Genomic DNA, 20,088 nt, shown 5'->3' with positions numbered 1-20,088 from the left:
AAAATCTCAGAGGGATATACGGGAGAATACATGAGGAATTTCTTCAAGAACCCCAGAGGGCTTTCTGAAAAATTTCCTAAGGGATCCCTGAAGTAAGATGTTAAAAAGAAATCAGGAAAACTCTCCGATGAATTTTCGGAAGAATCCCAGAGGGATTGTTTCAGAAACTCCAGAGAGATTTCTCGAAACATTCTCGAATAGTTTCAGAATTTTTCAGAAGAAATCTCTGGGAAACTATTGTGATCAATACTTGATACTACTCAAGGATTTCTGGCGGATGTGGCGTAAGCTGAAAATAAAAAACCTAAAGAAGCTCTTACAGGCATACTTGAAAAAAAAACGAGTTAAATTTTAGGAGGAAGGAAATACCAAAAAAAAATATTGCAATAAAATAACTGGAATTCGACACAAATCTCTTGCCAAATATTTTCCAGGTTTCTTTGAGGAATCAAAATGGTTTTTCGAACTTCCTAGAATTTCTAAAGTAACCCTTTGAAGATTTCTTTCCCTATAAAATCCTTAAAATGAATCAAACATTGATGTCAACGCTGATACAAATATTCCAGGAGATTTCCAAAGAGGTCTGTGAAAGTATTTCTAAAGAAATCTTTGGAAGAAACCCTTGAGAAATTCCTGGATTTCTTTTTTATCAGAGTTGCTGGAGTGATTCCTAGAAGAATTCCAAAATAAATTCTGCATTGATTTATTTAAGACACATTTGGAAGAATTCCTAGAGGAACAATTGGAGTTATCCCTAGAAGACTTCTTAAAATTTTCATATTAACCCTTGGAGAAATTCTTGCGAAAACTCCGGAAAAATCTAAGGAAATTTCAGGACTTTTATCCGGGGTTTCGAAAAAATCCTACTCAATTCTTGGAAAAATGTTTAGGATTTTTTTAACGAACTGCTAGAAGATTGTATGGAAAAGTTTTGGAAGAGAACTCTGGGAAATTTGTTGGCAGGTAGTATACTGCCCATATTTATTTAGATAATTGTCCCATATTCTATGGAATTTCCTACATGGGATATTTATGCGATTAGGGGAAGTATATATCTGCGAAAAAAAAAAACACTTGAACAATCCAAACCAATCTTGGAGAATTCCTTGAAGATAATTTCTTGAAAGTTCCCGGACATAAACCAATTGAAATTCTTGATGGAATTCCCGGAGGATTTTCAGATACAATTGCTCGAGGAATCCTTCAGAAGATTCGTTAAGTCAACAATAATCAAATCCCTAATGATTTTTTTGGAGGAATCTTCGGAGAAACTCCTAGAAAAAATAATGAAGAATTTTTTAAAAATGTCCTGCACACATTACAAGGATTTTTTTAAAGTGTTCGTGAAGAAATACCTGAAGGAATTCTCGACTGGGATTTCTGAATATTGCATTTTTTTTAATGAATACCTCGACGAAGTACCCTTTTATCATGAGATAAAGTATGGAATAACTATCATGCACTAAAGTGTGGGTTCGATTTTCACTTCAATCTACATGGCTTTTATCGTCCTTATCGAACCCGGTGTTAACGTAGTGACTACATCGTGCGCCCCAAAGCATAAAGACACAATACTGCAATCGAGAGATAAATGACGAATGTTACTACACACTCCACCGCGTGCAGACATGATTCCGACGTTTATGAATAATTACTCTGCAACGAACGGCATAAGCCAGCATAATCTCGGCTCGAAACAACCCCATTGACAACCGACGATGAGTGGGAATGTATTATTCAACGGTGCAGGAATCGTAAGCGCCCCGGTCAACAAACGACGAGACGAGCCTCCCCAAACCGGGATCACCCCAGTAGAAAATGTACAATTAATTCAACAGTTGAACTTATAGAAACACCATACAACCTATGGTATAATTAATAATTTTAGAAAAAAATCGTTACAATCTTCTATTGCCACGATTAATGCGTTATATATTTAGGTTAAGTTAGGTTAAGTTAGGTGAAGTAAATTGAAAGCGTTTTTTTTTTCTCTAATGAGCAGATGAAATCAATTCACCTGTAAAAAATCGTAACTGCTATGGTAAATGAAATGTTGTTAACAAAATGTAAATAAAAGCTTAATTTTGTTATATCAAATTAGGATGATAGTGTTGCTAAACACAGAACACCTAGATATAAGACATGAATGTAATGTTTGGAATGATACTAAAATAAATTCAAAAATGTAAAATATTATTTTACAATTGATTCAAAGGTACAAAACGCAGAAAATACATTTAGTTCTTATGGTAGATCTGCTGGAAAGTATGACATTGTTACAATAATACCTATTGTATTTTTAGAATATTTTTTATCAGGGCAATGCAGCTCCCGACCTGAGAATAATTGTTTTAGGATAATTTTCGAAGGCATCGGTGCGGGGTGGTCTGACATGTGGAACGGAAATTAACCAGACTTGCCTATCACGTACAATTGTTCCTCCTGGGTGCGGATCCGATGGCTTGTCGTTTGCTATAGTAGACAATACAGTCCACAGAGTGATGTGCCAGCTGCAACGACCTCTAGGGATCGTGTTCGGCAATTTGAGATAGGTTTCTGTACCTACATGCGTGACAATGGTGAATTCTTCGCATGGCGTTATGATTTGTTGCAAGCTTTTCACGTTTCCAAACGGATCTGCGTTCGTTCAAACATATTTTTAGTTTGCATAGCAGTTTGGAGGAATGGTTTGCAGATTTAGCGATTGGGGATATAGGTAATTATCGATAGGGTACATGCACCGGGTTTCGCCATAGTATAGTATAGTGCAAATAGAATTGTAACTTACAATAGAATTGATTGGAATATCGGTACGTTAAACTGCAAATTTACAAAACTAATAGTACACGCATAAGGTTATCATTTCTAACATTGCGGTAAGCCTATTACTGAACTAGTGTGTCAAGGATTAACTACTGAAATAATCAAGTTGATATGGTAGGTGTACCCGTTCCCTATATTGCCATACAGATAATTTGAATGTTTCCAAATGTTGAACTGTTTTGTATGTTTTAGTAGTAAGAAATAGAGATGGGCAAAATGGACTAATTGTGGGAGTGAATCGTAGGTGATTCACTCACAAAAGTGAATCGACTCTTTTGGTCGATTCAGTGACTCATTTAGCAAAATCTTATCAAAATCAAGGATATCGCATATGAAACAAAATGTGTAATCATTTTAAAATGAGATCATTCTTCATAAAGCTACATCAACAATTCATACATGTCCGGGGTACTTAACTAAGATGAATCCAACTCAAAAGCAAGATTCCTGGTAATTTTTTTAAGCAAAATTTTCTTCTATTTAAAAAATGAAGTGCTAGTGAATCGTGACTCTTTGAAAAGAATCGTGATTCGTTCACTCATTTTAGAGAGTCGACTCTTATGAACGATTCGTGAGTGAGTCACCCATCTCTAGTAAGAAATCAGATATATCTTGATGTTAAAACATTCAAAGCTATTTAAAGTATGAATGTTTTCGAAATTTCACATATTGCCAAATAGGGAATCATTATTACCATAACTGGTACGCTTTCCCTATATACTTTCTGAAATTTACCTAAATTACGCTATTTGTTCCATAAAATTCCATGCAAAATCAAACGAGAACGACAATTTTCCTTAAATCTAAATGTCCTTGTCCTGTTATACACTCCTGAATAAGAAACCTAAAATGAATCGTAGTACCGTAATAATGGGAATGTTGAGCTTACACAGCAGGAAGCTTTGCAGTAATTATCTGTGTTTCGATTTCTCTCAAATAAATTTGTTACATTCCCTGACTTTTGTCAGACTTCTGAGATTCATTTACTGACTTTTTGTCATTTGTCATGCGAATATTTATGCATATAAAAAGGTGGCCCGCCACACAAAATTGTTTCTGCGTTTATGCCCGCGGTTTGAAAAAGTTGGGCAGGCCTGCTTTACCAATTCGGTTCCATGAGTAGAATGACGTTAAAACCATTTTCAATTCGAACGATGTGCAGATTAGTGGGAGCCATATTAAAAAGTGTTTATTATTATGTAAACAATTGAGGATATGCATTCTGAGAAAAAATTATCATGCTCATAAGAATGAAAAAACAAAATTGAGAAGGTATTTTCAAGTTACTTTTTCTCGATATTTTTGCATCATTTTTCCACAAGTTCTTAAAAAACTCTCCTAGTTTAAGAATCTATGTCAATATCCGTCGTCTTCATATAATTTGTCTTTGGCGGCCATTTTGTTTTACGTCAATTAATCAAAGAAATAAAATGTGGGCTATACAAAGCTAGATGATAATGACCTACTCTGAAAAAATCATACAAATCATGGCTAATAAACAGATTCTAAAACAAGAAGAGTTTTTTTAAGAACTTGTAAAATAATGATGCAAAAATATTGAGAAATAAAAAAGTAATCAAGGTTTTATTGCGGTAAATTATGAAGCTGCAGGTAGAGGGGTTATAACTTATTCGTCATTCATATTTTTGACAATGATTATTCCTTCTTTTGAAATTCGGTTTAATTTTCTAATGTTTCGTATATAATCATTACCATCGATTTTCTTTTGATTATGCTGCCGTTATACGCATAATTGTCCCATGTTCCAAAATACAGTATGGCCCATAAAAAACACGAAAATTGTTTGAACGTGAATTTAGCATCCACAAGCGTTATTTTCGTTGTTTTTGTGAGTGAATGTAATGTCTCATTAATGTAGTATATTCGTGCATAACTTCACTATCTAGGGTAATTTTTGCCATAATTTTCTTACTTTCCAAAATAATGTAATAAATAAAAAAAAGTTTAAAGGTTTTGTACGCTCAAAGCTATATCAGCGTCTGATTGTGGTAATAAACTTTCCACCTTCGAAAATCACACTTTATTGTTGAAAATATTAGTTTGTATGGTATCAGAGGATGAAGGAGTTCTTGGAGAACGTGTTTTCCATGGTCACAATAAAATATATTGCCAGGGTCTTATTTTGAGGCATTTGCGTCTTATGGGTTTGATATGCCTTCATTTTTTGTTAAAGTTTAATAAAAAATAAACACAGAGGTGTATAACACTTTTTTGAGGAAAAAATGTTCCTTCGGTTAGAGACAACTTATATCAATACTAGCTCATAAGTTTTGAGCAAAACAGAGCCGCTTATCACACTTATACGAAGGTTCATCCACGGCTCTCCAAAATGAGCAGTTTTTGTTTCGAAAATATGTTTATGTCTAAAATGATCCAGGTATGAATCCATTCTATTTATGATATCGGCGAATGCTGGAGACAAAGCCTGTGAAGGTCCTCACCCCATCGTTGATGTTTTGGAAGCTTTCATCACAAAGATATTGAACTTGATGACTGCATGATAAAATTTGAAGGTATGTTTCCAACTCCTCTCTAGTAAGATGAAAGTAACAGATAAAAATCATGTTCAAAGCGTAAACCTGAGTTTGAATAGATTAAACAATACAAATAATGAATAAAATGTATGTTTCGTTAACACTTTTATTATGAAAACTACCATAAAACATGATATGACGATTTTAGCATTTTTTATGGGCCATACTGTATGCAACAGAGAAAACGCATTTAAAGATTTTATCAAATTTATCCCTTGTCTTGCCCTTGTTCACCATTGGTTGACCTGGTTTGTGATAAATTTAAATAAAATCTTTGTAATCGCATAAAGAAAGCGTGTTCATTAGAGCCAAGAGTTTGTATTACGGGAAAAAGTTAATTTTGCTACGAAATTCAAAGTGAGACTGTTAAGCTTAAAAATACGGGTTTTTTGATGAATTTCTACGCATAACAGTCCCACTGATAGTAGTGAACAATTATGTGGTGAGTATACACCTACAGCAGGTGACCATTCTTATATATAGATTTAATCTTCTAGACTATGTTAAGGCACTTAATGAAGGCTCAATTGACATGTGTCAAATGGAGCCACATGTGGAGAAGTGAAAAAAAATAATAATTTTATAGTTTGGGATGGAAACCAAAATTTTCTGTATGTGGGATAATAAGAAAATGTATGAGTTGGTGAAGAAAAATGTTGATGAGTAAGTTAAAGTGTTTACAAGATTTAGCAAAGGTGGTAAATTGCTATATCGATTCTTCCAGCTGCAGGCTTGGCAGAAATTCATCTGCGATTTGAAAATTGTTTTGCGGACTAAATATTTAAATCAGAATTCACGACACAAATAGCACAATATAATATTTTTTTAGATTTGGTTGGTAAAATCATGATGTTTGACTACTATGTTTAAGATCCGCCAATATATTCGCCATTTTCATCGGTTTAGGTCATCCAAAATCTCTTGAATTATTCTTCTTCAGAAATGATTTGCAAATTCATGAAGTTTGTTATGTCGCAAGAATGATCTCAAAACCGCTAATACTATGGCCACTTTCCCTGAGGAACAGAGTATCCAAAACGACTTGGTAAGTGATCAAGTCATCCAAAACCGTTTGAACCAACCAACTTTTTTAGCCTTAATCTGGGAATTTATAAAGTTTGATATGTCGACAGTCGACAGATATGTTTCGAAACCACCAATTTAGTGGCCATTTACCCCAGGAATCCGGGTATCCGGAACAATCCGGCATGTGTTCAAGTCATCCAAATACGTTTAAACCATTTAAACCAGGGTTTCTCAACCGGTGGTCCGCGGACCCCTAGGGGGCCGTGACGAGCTCTCAGGGGGTCCGTGAAGCCATTGAAAATAAGTGTCGTTTCTCTTGATATAAGAAATCTTTTCCTAATATAGTTGACGCCGTCCACAAATTACGTAACTCTCTAGGGGGAGAGGGGAGTAAACTCAAGCGTTATGGCTCATACAAAAAATTGAAATATTTCATACAAAAAGCGTTACGGACGATGGTCATAAATTTCCAATTTTAGCATTACATAATAAATGTAAGCCGGGTAAGTTGCAAATTTTGCAAATTCCTTATTATTTTGGCAAATTTTCTCGCGAAGATAATAGCTATATTATATTTAAGCTTTAATTTAAAAAAATGGGTTCAAATTTGAACCTTGTCACTTTTGATCAAGTTTAACGTTCACTTAGCCGACAAAAACGTAACAGGGGCTCAAGTTTTTAACACTGGGGTTGTTTCTATCTGACATTTCAGAAGGAAAACAAAATACATCTGAAATTTAAATATAAACCAAGGGGTGTGACAAGATCTCATAAATCAGGAAAAAAAGTTTTATCTGGCCTAAACTTAAGCATTTGGTATGACTCCTGGGAATACTTTTGTTGAGAAGCTAGTGGGATTTGGAATGTTGAAGTATGTATATTATCTTTGCAGTTTTCACGTCGGCAAGAAAAGTCGGAAAGCTACTGAGCTCATATTTGGGCTGAAATGCGTTGAAGAAACGTTTTAATTGCAATGTTTCGGCCGAGAAAAATTCACCAGCTTATAGTGAATCGTTGTTGTTCCATGTTTTTTCTTTTCTCTATTCTAATGCCGGACATAAATGCGATTTACTGCAGAGTTTCAGAACCTTCTGATGGTGAAAAATGTTATGTTAAGCGATCATCCATTAATAATTAACCCTAACGTAATTAATGGGTTTATGGGGGGGATTGGGTTTGAGATTTCTTACGCGTGATACAATTTAATTTCTATTTTCATATTAAAATTCTTAGAAGGGAGGTGGGGGAGGAGGTGTTTGAAAAATCCCAAAAATTATCTTACGTAAATAAATGGACAGCCCCCTAAACGCGAAAGATGAAGGTTCCCAAGAGGTTTATTCTACTTGCCCTGCAATTATTTGATTTTGTCAACATTGTTTGTGTAGGTTCCCTTGTCATACCTTTGAAAAGATGCTGTAGTCAGAAATCTACATTCCTGGCTCAATTATTAGTAAACTCTTCCAAAGGATCATAGCAGGATTCTTGCATTTGATTTCAAGAAAATTCATCTTTAAGGGTCCGCGAGACGTTTATAAAGCTTCAAAGGGGGTCGCAGCACCGAAAAAGTTGAGAACCACTGATTTTAAACCGTTTAAACCGTTCTTTAGACTTGATTTGCAAATTCATGAAGATTGATATGTTGCAAGTCAGGCTTCGCCAATATAATGACCACTAGAGTGATGCATATTTTAAAATTTCGGTTCACCAATGCTTAAACAATTTTTATAATGGTAAATAGCATCATCACAGAAAGAAATTTGACTTGCACACGCCATTTGAAAGTTTCTATGGAGATTCAAATGGAAAACGCCCAACCTTTTGTGTCTATCTCTTCGTCATAACATTTTATGAAAAGCAAACAAACTCTTCTTATTTGAAATCCTATCAGCTACAACTTTGCCGAAGACCACATTTTGATTGGACGAGAGGATAAATTGTTATTCAGCATGCCTTACCGACTATTCGCGGTGCTCTTGCGGGAATTCATTTGATCATTTCAGTATGATTTGTTATCAATAATAACAAATTATTCTTATGTCGAAGCAAAACGTGGTCTTCGACAAAGTTGTAGCTGGAAAGATTTCACACGCGAAGAGTTTATTTCACTTTTCCATAGACTATTATGAGAGGAGTTAGAGGACTGAACATGAAAGGTTCACCTTTTCCATAGTAAATTTTTTTTCAGTTAGCGATAGGGGTAGCACTGGACTTTTAATCTGCCCCAAGCTCCTGCCCAACATTTGCTTTTATAAGCCTCTATTACATTCATCGCACAGACGTTCCTAAGCAATGTTGCTCAAATGGTCACTGTGTACCCTAGCAGCAATCAACCCTTGCCGTAGTTTTTGCAGTCTTGTATTCGAGACTAGTATAAACTATGATAAGACTTGAAATGCTACTAAAGTGGTTGGAGTGAAGAACGAAAATAGTTTTATTGAAAGGGTCCTCATTCCCCTCATTTCATTCAAAGTCAACTTGTCACATAATTACCACACTTTTGCTGTTGTCACTTTTTTAACACTATCACTAATATCACCGATTATCACTCATTAACTTCGTAATACACATCAATATATGTCTACTTTTCCATTATATCACTTCACTTTCACAGCTTACAATTTTTATGAAAAATTACATAACTACTTTCATAATAATTCATTTTTGTTACCCTTTACCATCTGTTACATGAAAAAGTTTTAAATAATTGAAAAATCAAGAAAAGTTACAGTAGAAAATAAAAATCACTTTGATAAACTATACTGCACTCTCTATCATTATGAAAACTTTTATCATGATTGTGTTAAGACTAGGCAATAGTTTTTATATTCAGAGAAATGATTGCATAAAATAATAACCATCATTAAAACTAGTAGCATAGACAAAACAGATATATTTTGCCAACAGCAAAAGCATAATCTTTTTTGGTCAATAACTTTGATACTTTCATTCAATTTCATAAGCTATGTTCAACCATAATCAGGTAATACATCAACAGTATCGAGCTTTGGAACTCCTGTAAACTCAAACCGGTTTATTTTAACGGCTGAATATTTCGTAGTTAATTAATCCTATTTGGAAACTATTAATACATCGTAAAATTGTCCTTGAAATGATGTTTATATTTAAATGCAACAGAATCCATACTTATATATGTGCAGTTTACGAATCCTAATAAGGTACGCAGAGCAACTGTATAAATAATCTATAATAGACGGATGATTTCAACAAGCTTTTAAGTTTTAATAGGGGAAAATGGCCAATTTGTCCTATAAAATAAAACACTACACTAAACAAAGTATTTAAATGCAAACACCCAGTGGCATGCACAGGAAGAAAAATTCATGTAAATTTCAGCGTGAAATCATGCACTTAAAGGAATGCCAGAAATGTCGCAAATTTACACGTCACATCGTGTAAAATTACAATAACATTATGTAAAATTTTGCCTATAACATCGTGTAATCTAGCATGGACTCTAACCGATTACGCGACAATTCACAGTGGTCCAGGAATCAGTTTTACGCGGAAAGATGGCATTTTGAGCTTTAGAATGAAACATTAGACAAAAATGGTCTTCTTACAAAGTTGTTTGTATTAGTAAAGCCCTTTGTTTGATGTTTATTTGAAAATTAGGGTGGGACCCACATTTTCATAGAAATAAGTCTAACTAACTTTCTTATTTGTAGAAATTATATTATACATGCTTCAGCAAAGTTGTAGACCATTCAATTTCAAGCAACTTTGCCAAAAAAAGTTTTTTTTGTATCTCTTGAATTGACCGATTTAGAGCTTTTTTTCCTGCAGTGACATAGGGTGGTCCGAAACAAAACTGGTTTTCTGGCTCTAGAGTTTTCAATTCAAATTTCTCATCAAAAGTAGTCTATGAAACACTTTTAGAGCTTTAAAAAATGCGTAATTTGGTGAGTGAAGAAACTCGCTATCTCCTTTCGTTTAGGAGTTATTGTGGTTTTTCTCTCAAAAACATGCCTACTTTTGATTGTGGATATCTCTGATTGGGGCAAACATAAAAAATATCTTTTGACGGCGTTCAAAAGACAAAAGAAAATTGTAATATTATATCAAAAATTACAGATGTGTTATTTTTGTAACTCTTATAAAAATGCCTTGAAAAACAAAGGTTTTTAAGCAGAAAAACTTTTAATAACTTTTGAAACTAAAATAGATATCATCAATATTTTTGCATGAAAATTTGCGTTTTGTTAAGTTCTTAGAGTCATTCATAGACCGCTTTTGACGAGAAATCTGAAATAACAAAAGATAGGGCTCTAAAAACTATTTTGAAAGATTTTTCATGATATGTATTTTCTTTATTATTTTACATTTTGAGTATGAAAATGAAATTTTAGACAAAAATGATCTTCTACAAAATTGTTTCTAAAAATGTAAGCTTTCATACTGTGTCATTTGAAACTAGGGTGGTCCACAATATTACACATATCATATAATCAACTTTTTTTATTTGCAAAAATACTGGTTATTGCTCTTAGGCAAAGCGGTAGAACTTAAAATTTGATCAACTTTGCCAAAAAAAAGTTTTTCTGTAGCTCAAAAATTTGACCAATCTAGAGCATTTTTTCCTAATCATCGCAGGGTGGTCCAACAAAAATAAGTTTGCTTAACTCTAGTTTTTTTTAATATTATTTTCTCGTCAAAGTCGTCTATAAACGACTTTTAGAACTTAACAAAACGCAAATTTTCATGCAAAAAGATTGTTTAATATCTATTTTAGTTCAAAAGTTATTAAAGTTTTTGTGAATTAAAAATGGTTTTGACTTTCAAGATGGTTTTATTAGAGTTACAAAAATAACACATCTGTAATTTTTTGATATAACATACAATTTTATTTTTGTCCTTTTTGAACGCCGTCAAAAGATATGTTTAATGTTTTGCCCCAATCAGAGAAATCCACAATCAAAGTAGGCATGTTTTTGGAAGAAAAACAATAATAACTCCTAAACGGAAGGAGATAGCGAGTTTCTTCACTCACCAAATTACGCATTTTTTAAAGCTCTAAAAGTGTTTCATAGACTACTTTGATGAGAAACTTGAATTAAAACTCTAGAGCCAGAAAACCAGTTTTGTTCGGACCACCCTATTGTCACCGTAGGAAAAAAGCTCTAAATCGTTCAATTCAAGAGATACAAAAAAACTTTTTTTGGGCAAAGTTGCTTGAAATTGAATGGTCTAGAACTTTGCTGAAGCATGTATAATATAATTTCTACAAATAAGAAAGTTAGTTTAATCATTTCTATGAAAATGTGGTCCACCCTAATTTTCAATAACATCAAACAAAGGCCTCAACTAATACAAACAACTTTGTAGAAGACCGTTTTTGTCTAATGTTTCATACTAAAGCTCAGAATGCATCTTTCCGCGTAAAACTGATTCCTGACCATAGTGCAATTGCATAAATTTACATGATGTTGATGTAATTTTCTGTGTTATTATGTGTCATGTAAATTTGCGACAAATCTGGCATTACCTTTATGTGCACGATTTTACGCTGAAATTTACATGGATTTTTCTTTCTGTGTGCGTCGAAAAATACTGAATAAGAAGAAATGTTCCAGTATGGAGCGGAAATCTAATTCTCACTCTATAACACAATGCGTTTAGTGCCCGAAGGCCGCGAAGTTTCTCAAAAAGAGCTCAGATATGACAGAGTTCTATATACAGAGAGTTGCGCGAGAGACTTCTTTGAATGATTGTTATCCTTTGTCTTCGAAAATAGCCCCTATTTGTTTTGCTGGTCTGTTCGATAGGTAGACGGTTTGACAGTTCGAAAAGAAGATTTGGTTCACTCTTTGCGCAACTCTTTATTTACAGGATTGAATCCTGAGAAAATGAGAGAATCTCTCACGTATCGCTCTCTGTAACTATCATAACGTGCATAATGTGCAGCATCATTATGAAAAGACTGTTTATCGTATACTGCTACAAGTTTGATCAGATTGGGGGGATAGTAGTGCATGATAAAACCTCTCTAAACATGCTCCAAGCCTGGGGGACACTGTTGTTATTGGAAGTTCGTGGATTGTTTATCGTGCCAGTAAAGAAAAACGCCTATCCCCAACGGTAAACAAGCGAGAAAAATGGATTTATCATCGCTCTCTCGTTGGAGCTCTCGCTCGCTGCTTCCATTTATCAGACTTGTTACACCTTGCGATACAATGACGATCGTGGACAGCAACAGATGGGATGTTTTTCTTTGCTTGCTTTGATCGTGCTTCATTTCTCAAATGAGAGCGAATTCTGCAACGGCCTGTTTATTTATAGACTCTGTGTAATGACAAAACATTAATATTGTTTACCACTTCATAGGATTACCACTAAAAAATCAATGGCTTTCTAAACCATTTCCATATGAAAGAATCAATTCAAACATTCCAAACATTTTAGCAGTGTGATCAAACAAGTTTTGGAAAAAATACCAGTTTTTACCGTTTTTCGAGATTAGACTTTTGATTATATTCAGTAACAAACAAAATAGAACCCCTTAACTTTACAATGCTGGTTTACTTCACGGAACAAGCCAGAAGTATATTGGAATTGATTACGGCATAAATCAAATGAGTTTTGTCACTTGGAATAAGTAAAAAAGATAATCCTCTAACACCCCACTTATTTTGAAAAGGCGACTTTTTCCATAAGAAAAATTAAAAATCGAAATCTATATAAAATTTTCAAAGTTTTTGTCTGTTTTGTGATCTCAGTTTAAATATACTTATGTTCTAAGTTAGTCACATATTTTTCTTAATATTGTTTCATAGTTTTTGTAATTAAATGTATTTTGCCTATAAAATTCAAACAAAAATGTTTTGAATCGTTTTCAATGTCTTAGACTTTACAATACTTTATTTCAATAGACATCCCCTATCACATAATGCAGCTCACATTCTTCCGAACAAATCAAGCATTTCAGATGACTGATATAACGACTTTCGACGTTTTTGTGACTTGTCAACTTGATGGAGAAGTTCAATCCCTTAAAACCCCACGAGTCCTTAACACCCCCATTTTACGGTATTTAATTGTTTTAACATTTTTTTGCAAATACCATTATAATACCAAATTAGGGATTCACAACTGAAAATACCTAATTATGGTATGATACAAAAATATGGTATGCATAAAGTTATTGCGAGTTATTCTTTCCTCCTCGGGTAGCTTTTGAAACTTAATCACCATTACTCATTAGAACAAAGGATGCTACAGCTCGTGTAAACGAACTGAAACATCAACAACCAGCACTGGTTTATAAGTAACTACTGAGCCCTGGCGGTCCATCCGTTCGAAGAGGACCTGATAATATGCCGAAAACATATTAACAGATCCTCTGCCTGAATGCAGCCGTTTCATGAAAATCATGAACTGTTAGAGGTGTGCCAAAGTATTGGGAAGGTGATATGTTTCACAGACGAATATTATTATGGTGCACCTTCTACTTTGGCACCGTCAAACCCTGTGTTATTAACCAGGAAAGTCTAAAGTAAAAAGTAAATTCGAATAATATTAAAGTTTACTATTGTTGTTGAATTACTGTTCAATCTTTTATAAGAAGGAAGAGCTGATGTATATCGAAATGATATATTTGTGTATAAAAATTTGGGAGTGTATTTAGCATTCCATAAAATAGTCAGCGGGAACTGGCAACACTGCTGTCGCACTTATATTTCTAGAAAGATTCGCGAATTAGGCGAAACTGACAAAATGTACACAATTTAGGAAACTATAGCGGTGAAATTGCAGCTTGATTGTCTATTCACTGCACTTGAACTTTTCCCCTTTCGATAATTTAACTATTCAAAAAACGCAAATTTGTAGAAGACGAAACTTCACCTCATGGCCAAACCACACACTTCATTGATTACGCCCTGTGTTTTTGTTTATCAAAGTGATGGGCGCATCTGAAATCGAAATCAAAACACGGCGAGAGTAAACGGCGACACTGCAAATAAAACATAAACAAGGCGTACATGGCGGGCTTAATTGAAACCAGAATGAAAACACGGCGCAAAAGTAATAGGCGACACTGAAAATAATATCGATTACAGGCTCATAACATTGGGCGATACTGGGCATTCTTGAGTGCGTTTAAGGCGAAACTTTATAATATTTTTTTATTACGAAATAGCTAGGAAAATTGAAGGAGATGTGTGTGGTATTGATGGGGATTTTGAACTAGGTTTTATGAAATGTGTATTAAAGTGAAATAGTTAAAGTTGGAGTATATTTTCTCCAATTGGGATTAAAAAGTGCACATGAAAATTTCATTGGTTATTTTCTCATTGTTATTGATTTGTCAGATAGGCCCTTATCGCGAATCCCTCTCGATTTCCAATAAACAAGCACTAAGAAGAGGCTCTCTTCAGTTTTTGCACCTCAAACAAACAAGTCGTGTTTACGCAGTGATAAGAAAACCCCCAAGTTCCCCCTAATCCGGTTAGGATCCGGAACTTAAAATAAAATAAAATGGAATGGTGTTTGTATGTCACGAAATTGTAATCAAATGTCATGGATACTCTCCGCGCATTAAAAGTGATTTGAATGTTTCCACTTCTGGTGAATTAGGATATAATTGCCCCAGCTTCGAATGATCCCACAATTGCTTGTCACTTTCCTTTTAGAAAATTCGCATGTCCTTGGTCAAAGCGTTGACTTATCACTGCTGATTCAACAATCACATGGCAAATATTCAGCGTGCTGACTCATTTGCATGTTATATTTGTGAATCAGATTATAAAAATAGGGCAATTCGCCTAATGTTGAAGGGCTAAAAACCTCGTCTATTGTTGAACAGTCCGTGTATTCCTTATGGCGTGTTCAACAGTTAGCGAGCATTTTTGACCGTTCAACAATTGGCAATTTACCCTACTTATCATCTGAAATGTAACAGTTCAGTTTCGCGTAGCTGCGATTCCGATTATTCGGTTAACACTTATTAAGTGAAACTGATTTCAGAAACCTGAATCTTCAGAACATTATGTTTTCTCAATCTGCCGTGGTAAAGAGGTATAGGCTCTCGTTACGCTAATTATAATTAACTATAGTTTTGCAGTGCCCTTTTTAGGGCCCTGTTTTGAACCCATTGTGATATGAAGCTAAATGTACTCATTTCGCATATGCGATTTTCTTTCTTCAAGGAACCCCACTCTTATTGCCTCCCATATTTCCCTCCTCTATCCTCTCCACTCGGGTAGATGATGGAATAGACTCAAATTCTATATCAGGAGAAACAATTCAAGGTACTCACCATCGAACAGCACATCCTGATAATGCACCGAATCCTTGTCCAAGTTTTCCGCCTGCTGTTTGGCCCACTGTTCGCGCATCTCACGGAACCGTTCCCCGATCGTGTCCTCGGTGATAGCCATCGACGGAACGGGCCCAATCAGTTCTCCCTCTTCTTCGTCCTTATCCTCCTCCTTGTCATCAACGTTCCCCTTGGCATCTCGTGCCATGTCTTTGTCCCGCCGCAAGCATTCTTCCAAATCTTTCCTCCTGCACTTGCGGCTACGGCCGAGGAAATCCGTGTATTCGACCCTTTGGGGGGGAAATAAAAAATTAGCGTAATCATTAAGGTGATACAGGAAAAATCAGTGATCGAAAAGTCATATTGCTCATAGTCCCTAGGCCTAGATTGAAAAATATTTATTTGTAGCTTTTTGTGGTACAAATCAACTTCTTCAGATATTCATCTAAGAATTCTTTTAAGAATTCCACGAATGTTACAAGAATTTCAGAGGGACGAACATATTGATGATAAATAGGAAGGAGTCCTAGAGAACTACATAGACAACTTCCTAATGAACTTCCCTGCTTGAGAAAGTTTTGGAAGAGTCCCTGGAGGATCAAATCATGCGGAATAAAATGAAATTCTCTAGAAAGCTGAGGAAATGTTCTATAATAAATCTTTGCTAGAATTATGATTATTATTTATCTTTATTTAGGTGGCCTTTCGCTCTTGGCGAGTTCGCCACACCCTTTTCTAGAATTTCCGAAGGTATTTTGGTTAGGAATTCCTGAAGGAATCTAAAAAAATATTTAAAAAATGAATAACATTAAAATTTTTTGAAAAAGTTTTGAAGAAACTTCTAGAGCCTCTAGACTAGAGGCGTTTCGGGAGTAATTGTTTGAGGAATCCCATCAAATCCCCTGGCATCCCTAGTCCAGGGTTGAGCACAACTTTTCAAACATTGATTTTTTTTTTCGGAGCCCCCTTTTAAGCTTAAGTATATCCCATCGTAGATTAATTTACTGTAAAAAAAATACCTACCAATCTCCAGCCGCGGGTGCCACATCTGACCTAGGTTTTCTGACCATCTCTTCATCCCCGGAGGACAATTCCGATTCATCCGAACTACTATACTGTCTCTCCTCCGGGTTCGGCGCAGGTTTGTCGGTCTGCTTTTTATAATTGAACATCACCAAACAGTTCTCGTCGCTATTCAGCGCCCCACCGGATGCAACCATCCGGTCGTAGTACTTGGCCTTCGATTCCAGGATCTTTTTCGACCGGGTTAGTTCGGCCGAATCTTCCAGCTCGATCTGTTGGGCATCCTTGTGCTTTGTGGACGTCCGGGACGAAGGCGGTGGCTTCTCCGGTTTGGGCACCTTTTTTGGCACAAAATCGTCGATTGAGTTGAAGGCCTTGGCCCTGGACACTTCCTCCTGTTTGCGGAGTAATTCCGCTTTAAGGCTGAGTAGCTGTTTGGGGGAGAGCGGAACATTACTCGATTGAAATTTGGCCGGCAGGATCGGTACTTACCGATGATTTATCGATGTCTATCTTTCTGTTGGGATCATTCATCGTGAATGCAGATGAAAAAAAATACGGCATAAACCGTGATAACGTTTGCAGTGCGCAAAAATATCCAAACTTGAAGGAGAAGTGTTTATCAACAAAAAACATATGATTTCAAAAACAGAACAAAATTTGTGAAATCCAGCCGACCAAAACACAAATTTTGTTTTTCACCCATTGATTGACACGTTAACAAGTTTCTATTCAGCTCTCAGAACCGTGGCCGATTCATCTTCACTGGTAAAAATGTTTGTATCGTTGTGTGACACCTGTCATCATCTCTCTTTCACTCTTATAAGAGGAAAAAGGCGAAAATACTAATTAGTATGAGATTTAATATATTCCCAACTTTATCCCATTTTAATCATTGAGAAACTTTAAAATTAGTCACCGAAATATTATGTTTTATACCTTTCCATGCTTAAGCTAAGTATGCTGTTTCGCTCAAGAAAAGTTAAGAAATTTCTTGATTTAATGGGTCAAGAAATTTCCTACAGAGAGCCCCCTTTGAACTGACATTTCTTCTCAACTGCGTACTGAAGAAAAATGTGATTTTCTTGACCATTTCTTAGAAGAAATTTTCCACGCATCGAGATAGGCGATTCCGTTTCTTGTCAGTAGCAAACCAGCCTTTAAACACGAAATATTTTTCGACGAGCATATGTAGTGAATAAGGCAATCCATGAGACAGCTGCGATCAGCTGGTTTTTTGTTTACCACGAGTTTTTGACGTTTTGCGATCGGAGTGACCGTTCGATTACAAAGGAAAATGTTAAGCTCTGATAACACTCGCATGTGTTGTTTATCCAGCTGTTTCGGTTCTATGCACACTTTTAGCTGTCAGTCCTATCGCGGAAAGTCCTCATGGATAGCCTTATCACCAGGTCCGTCCCACTCGGGCTCAGATTGGGTACCACTTCTAGTACTGCATTTGGTCCCTCGGTAGTGCAAAAGGTACCCAAGTTTGACAGATCGCAGTACACTTTGAACGGCATTCTAGATTACTTTATGAGCCATAAAATTTTGGGCAACTGCAAGGGACATGGGGGTCTTTAATTTGTCTTTGGAATCACGCTACCCAAGTAACCAGTAGGCAGTATAAATCGGTCCCAAGTCGGTTCTATCAGGTCCGTCACACTCGGGCTCAGATTGGGTACCACTTCTAGTACTGCATTTGGTCCCTCGGTAGTGCAAAAGGTACCCAAGTTTGACAGATCGCAGTACACTTTTCACGGCATTCTAGATTACCTTATGAGCCATAAAATTTTGGGCAACTGCAAGGAACATGGAGGTCTTTAATGTGTCTTCGGTTCTATAGTCGATTTAAAAGCATGGCTAACAGGGCTAATTGGAACTATATCGTAATTAAGGGCTGCTATAAAGCCACTTTTGGCGAATTATTCGGCTAATAAACTGCCTACTAGTTCCGAGTCACTGAAATAAAATATGTCAAAATTTTGTAGCACGTGGACTAAGGAAAACAGAAAAAAATGTTGTTTATTTTCTGAACCATTCTTTTCTTTCTATGCTCCTCTCCAAAGTTTTTTTTGCTGCTTGTTCCAGATTTGAACTTATGTATTTGAAGCTCCTTTCGGACGATTTTCATTGCATTTCCCAACTGCTCCAACTCATCAATAATTTACATCGCCCAGCATAATATATAAAGTAAGGAAATTTGCTGTAGCCTTTGAGGCTATCCAGCAGAAGAAAGTTTAAGATACTGTTAATGCCAGCTAGATCGTGTAGGTAGCTAGTTAGACATGGATTCATTTCACATGAGAATGCCCAGATAGCTGATAGAATATGTTTTCTCGTGGTAAATCTCCTTTCCCCGCAATTGCTTTCACGTTATTTTTTGTACTTTTTCCCTTCCCGTTTTCTCTCATTAGTTAAGAAACTTCCAAATCCACTTCGTTATCAAAATCTATATTGAGCAAAGGCATTTCACCAGCCCCAAGTAACCGTACAGCTGTATATAGTTGCATCAATATCACTTTATATGCTACTATAAAATATGGCATATAAAGTCATACTGCATTACATGTCTCATTAATGCAGTATTAAAGTGGAAAAGGGCGCTATTAAAGTTTAAATACGGCTACATTTCCTATCTCTATGTTGGCAATTGCTAAAGTATAGTTACGGTCTGTACCGTATAAAAGCTTTAGCCAAAGTGTATTTGATGCATGAAGGAAACAATTGTTTTGAGATCAAAAATAGAAACACAAAAATATTATAGTATTTTTTTGTTCGTTCGATGTCAGGTCAGCGTTTGCTTACGAGCTATTTGTCTGTCTTTTTGGTATGATTGGTGGGATTCGAACCTAAATTAAATGAGATGTTTTCGATGACTCGCCGCGCCTATTCTCCGGACCATGAATGCTGCATGTCTTGGCCGGGAAAATTGTGCAACTCCAAGCAGCGCCCTTTCGTTGCCGGTGGCAAATATTGTCGATTTCACTCCAAGTTGGACCATCACAAGTGTGTAAGCTCCCTCAAAGTGTGATAGCAGAGATAAGTCCAATCATGATAATGTTTTTAGTGCACTTATTTCTTGTGGTTCAAGGAACAAGTCCACCGAATACGTTGAGATGATCCCTTTTTACCTGCACTCTACAAATTTAGTGATAGTTCAATTTGGGGTGAAGTGCGCAAGGGTTTATTCACAAATTTCATAACGCTGAAAATGGCAATTTTCGACACCCAACCACCCCCTCGTTACGCTTTTTGTATGAATATCTTACAAATTTTGTATGACCTGTAACATCACGAGGACACCCACCCACCCCCTTCAGCGTTATGAAATTTGTGAATGGGCCCCAATAAGTTTGGTGAACACGACTGTTGCACTTCCAAGTT

At 35.7% G+C, this 20,088-nt stretch overlaps 1 protein-coding gene across 1 annotated transcript in view; it reads right to left on the bottom strand.

Annotated features, from left to right (window-relative positions):
* LOC110678343 (coiled-coil domain-containing protein 174-like) overlaps positions 1–17,333 on the bottom strand; it is a 36,146-nt gene extending 18,813 nt beyond the window's left edge. The window contains exons 1-3 of the mRNA XM_021851097.1: positions 17,194–17,333; positions 16,702–17,132; positions 15,679–15,968 (exon numbers count right to left, since the gene is read on the bottom strand). Coding sequence (XP_021706789.1) covers positions 15,679–15,968; positions 16,702–17,132; positions 17,194–17,265 — 793 coding nt within the window. The 5' untranslated portion in view covers positions 17,266–17,333. The remainder of the gene's footprint in view (positions 1–15,678; positions 15,969–16,701; positions 17,133–17,193) is intronic.
* Positions 17,334–20,088: the final 2,755 nt, after the last annotated feature.

Source organism: Aedes aegypti, chromosome 3 (assembly GCF_002204515.2).
Source record: "Aedes aegypti strain LVP_AGWG chromosome 3, AaegL5.0 Primary Assembly, whole genome shotgun sequence".
NCBI classification, from domain to species: Eukaryota; Metazoa; Arthropoda; class Insecta; order Diptera; family Culicidae; genus Aedes; species Aedes aegypti.
The sequence above is the reverse complement of the archived record's forward strand: the minus strand, read 5'-3'. Positions and strand labels throughout refer to the sequence as shown.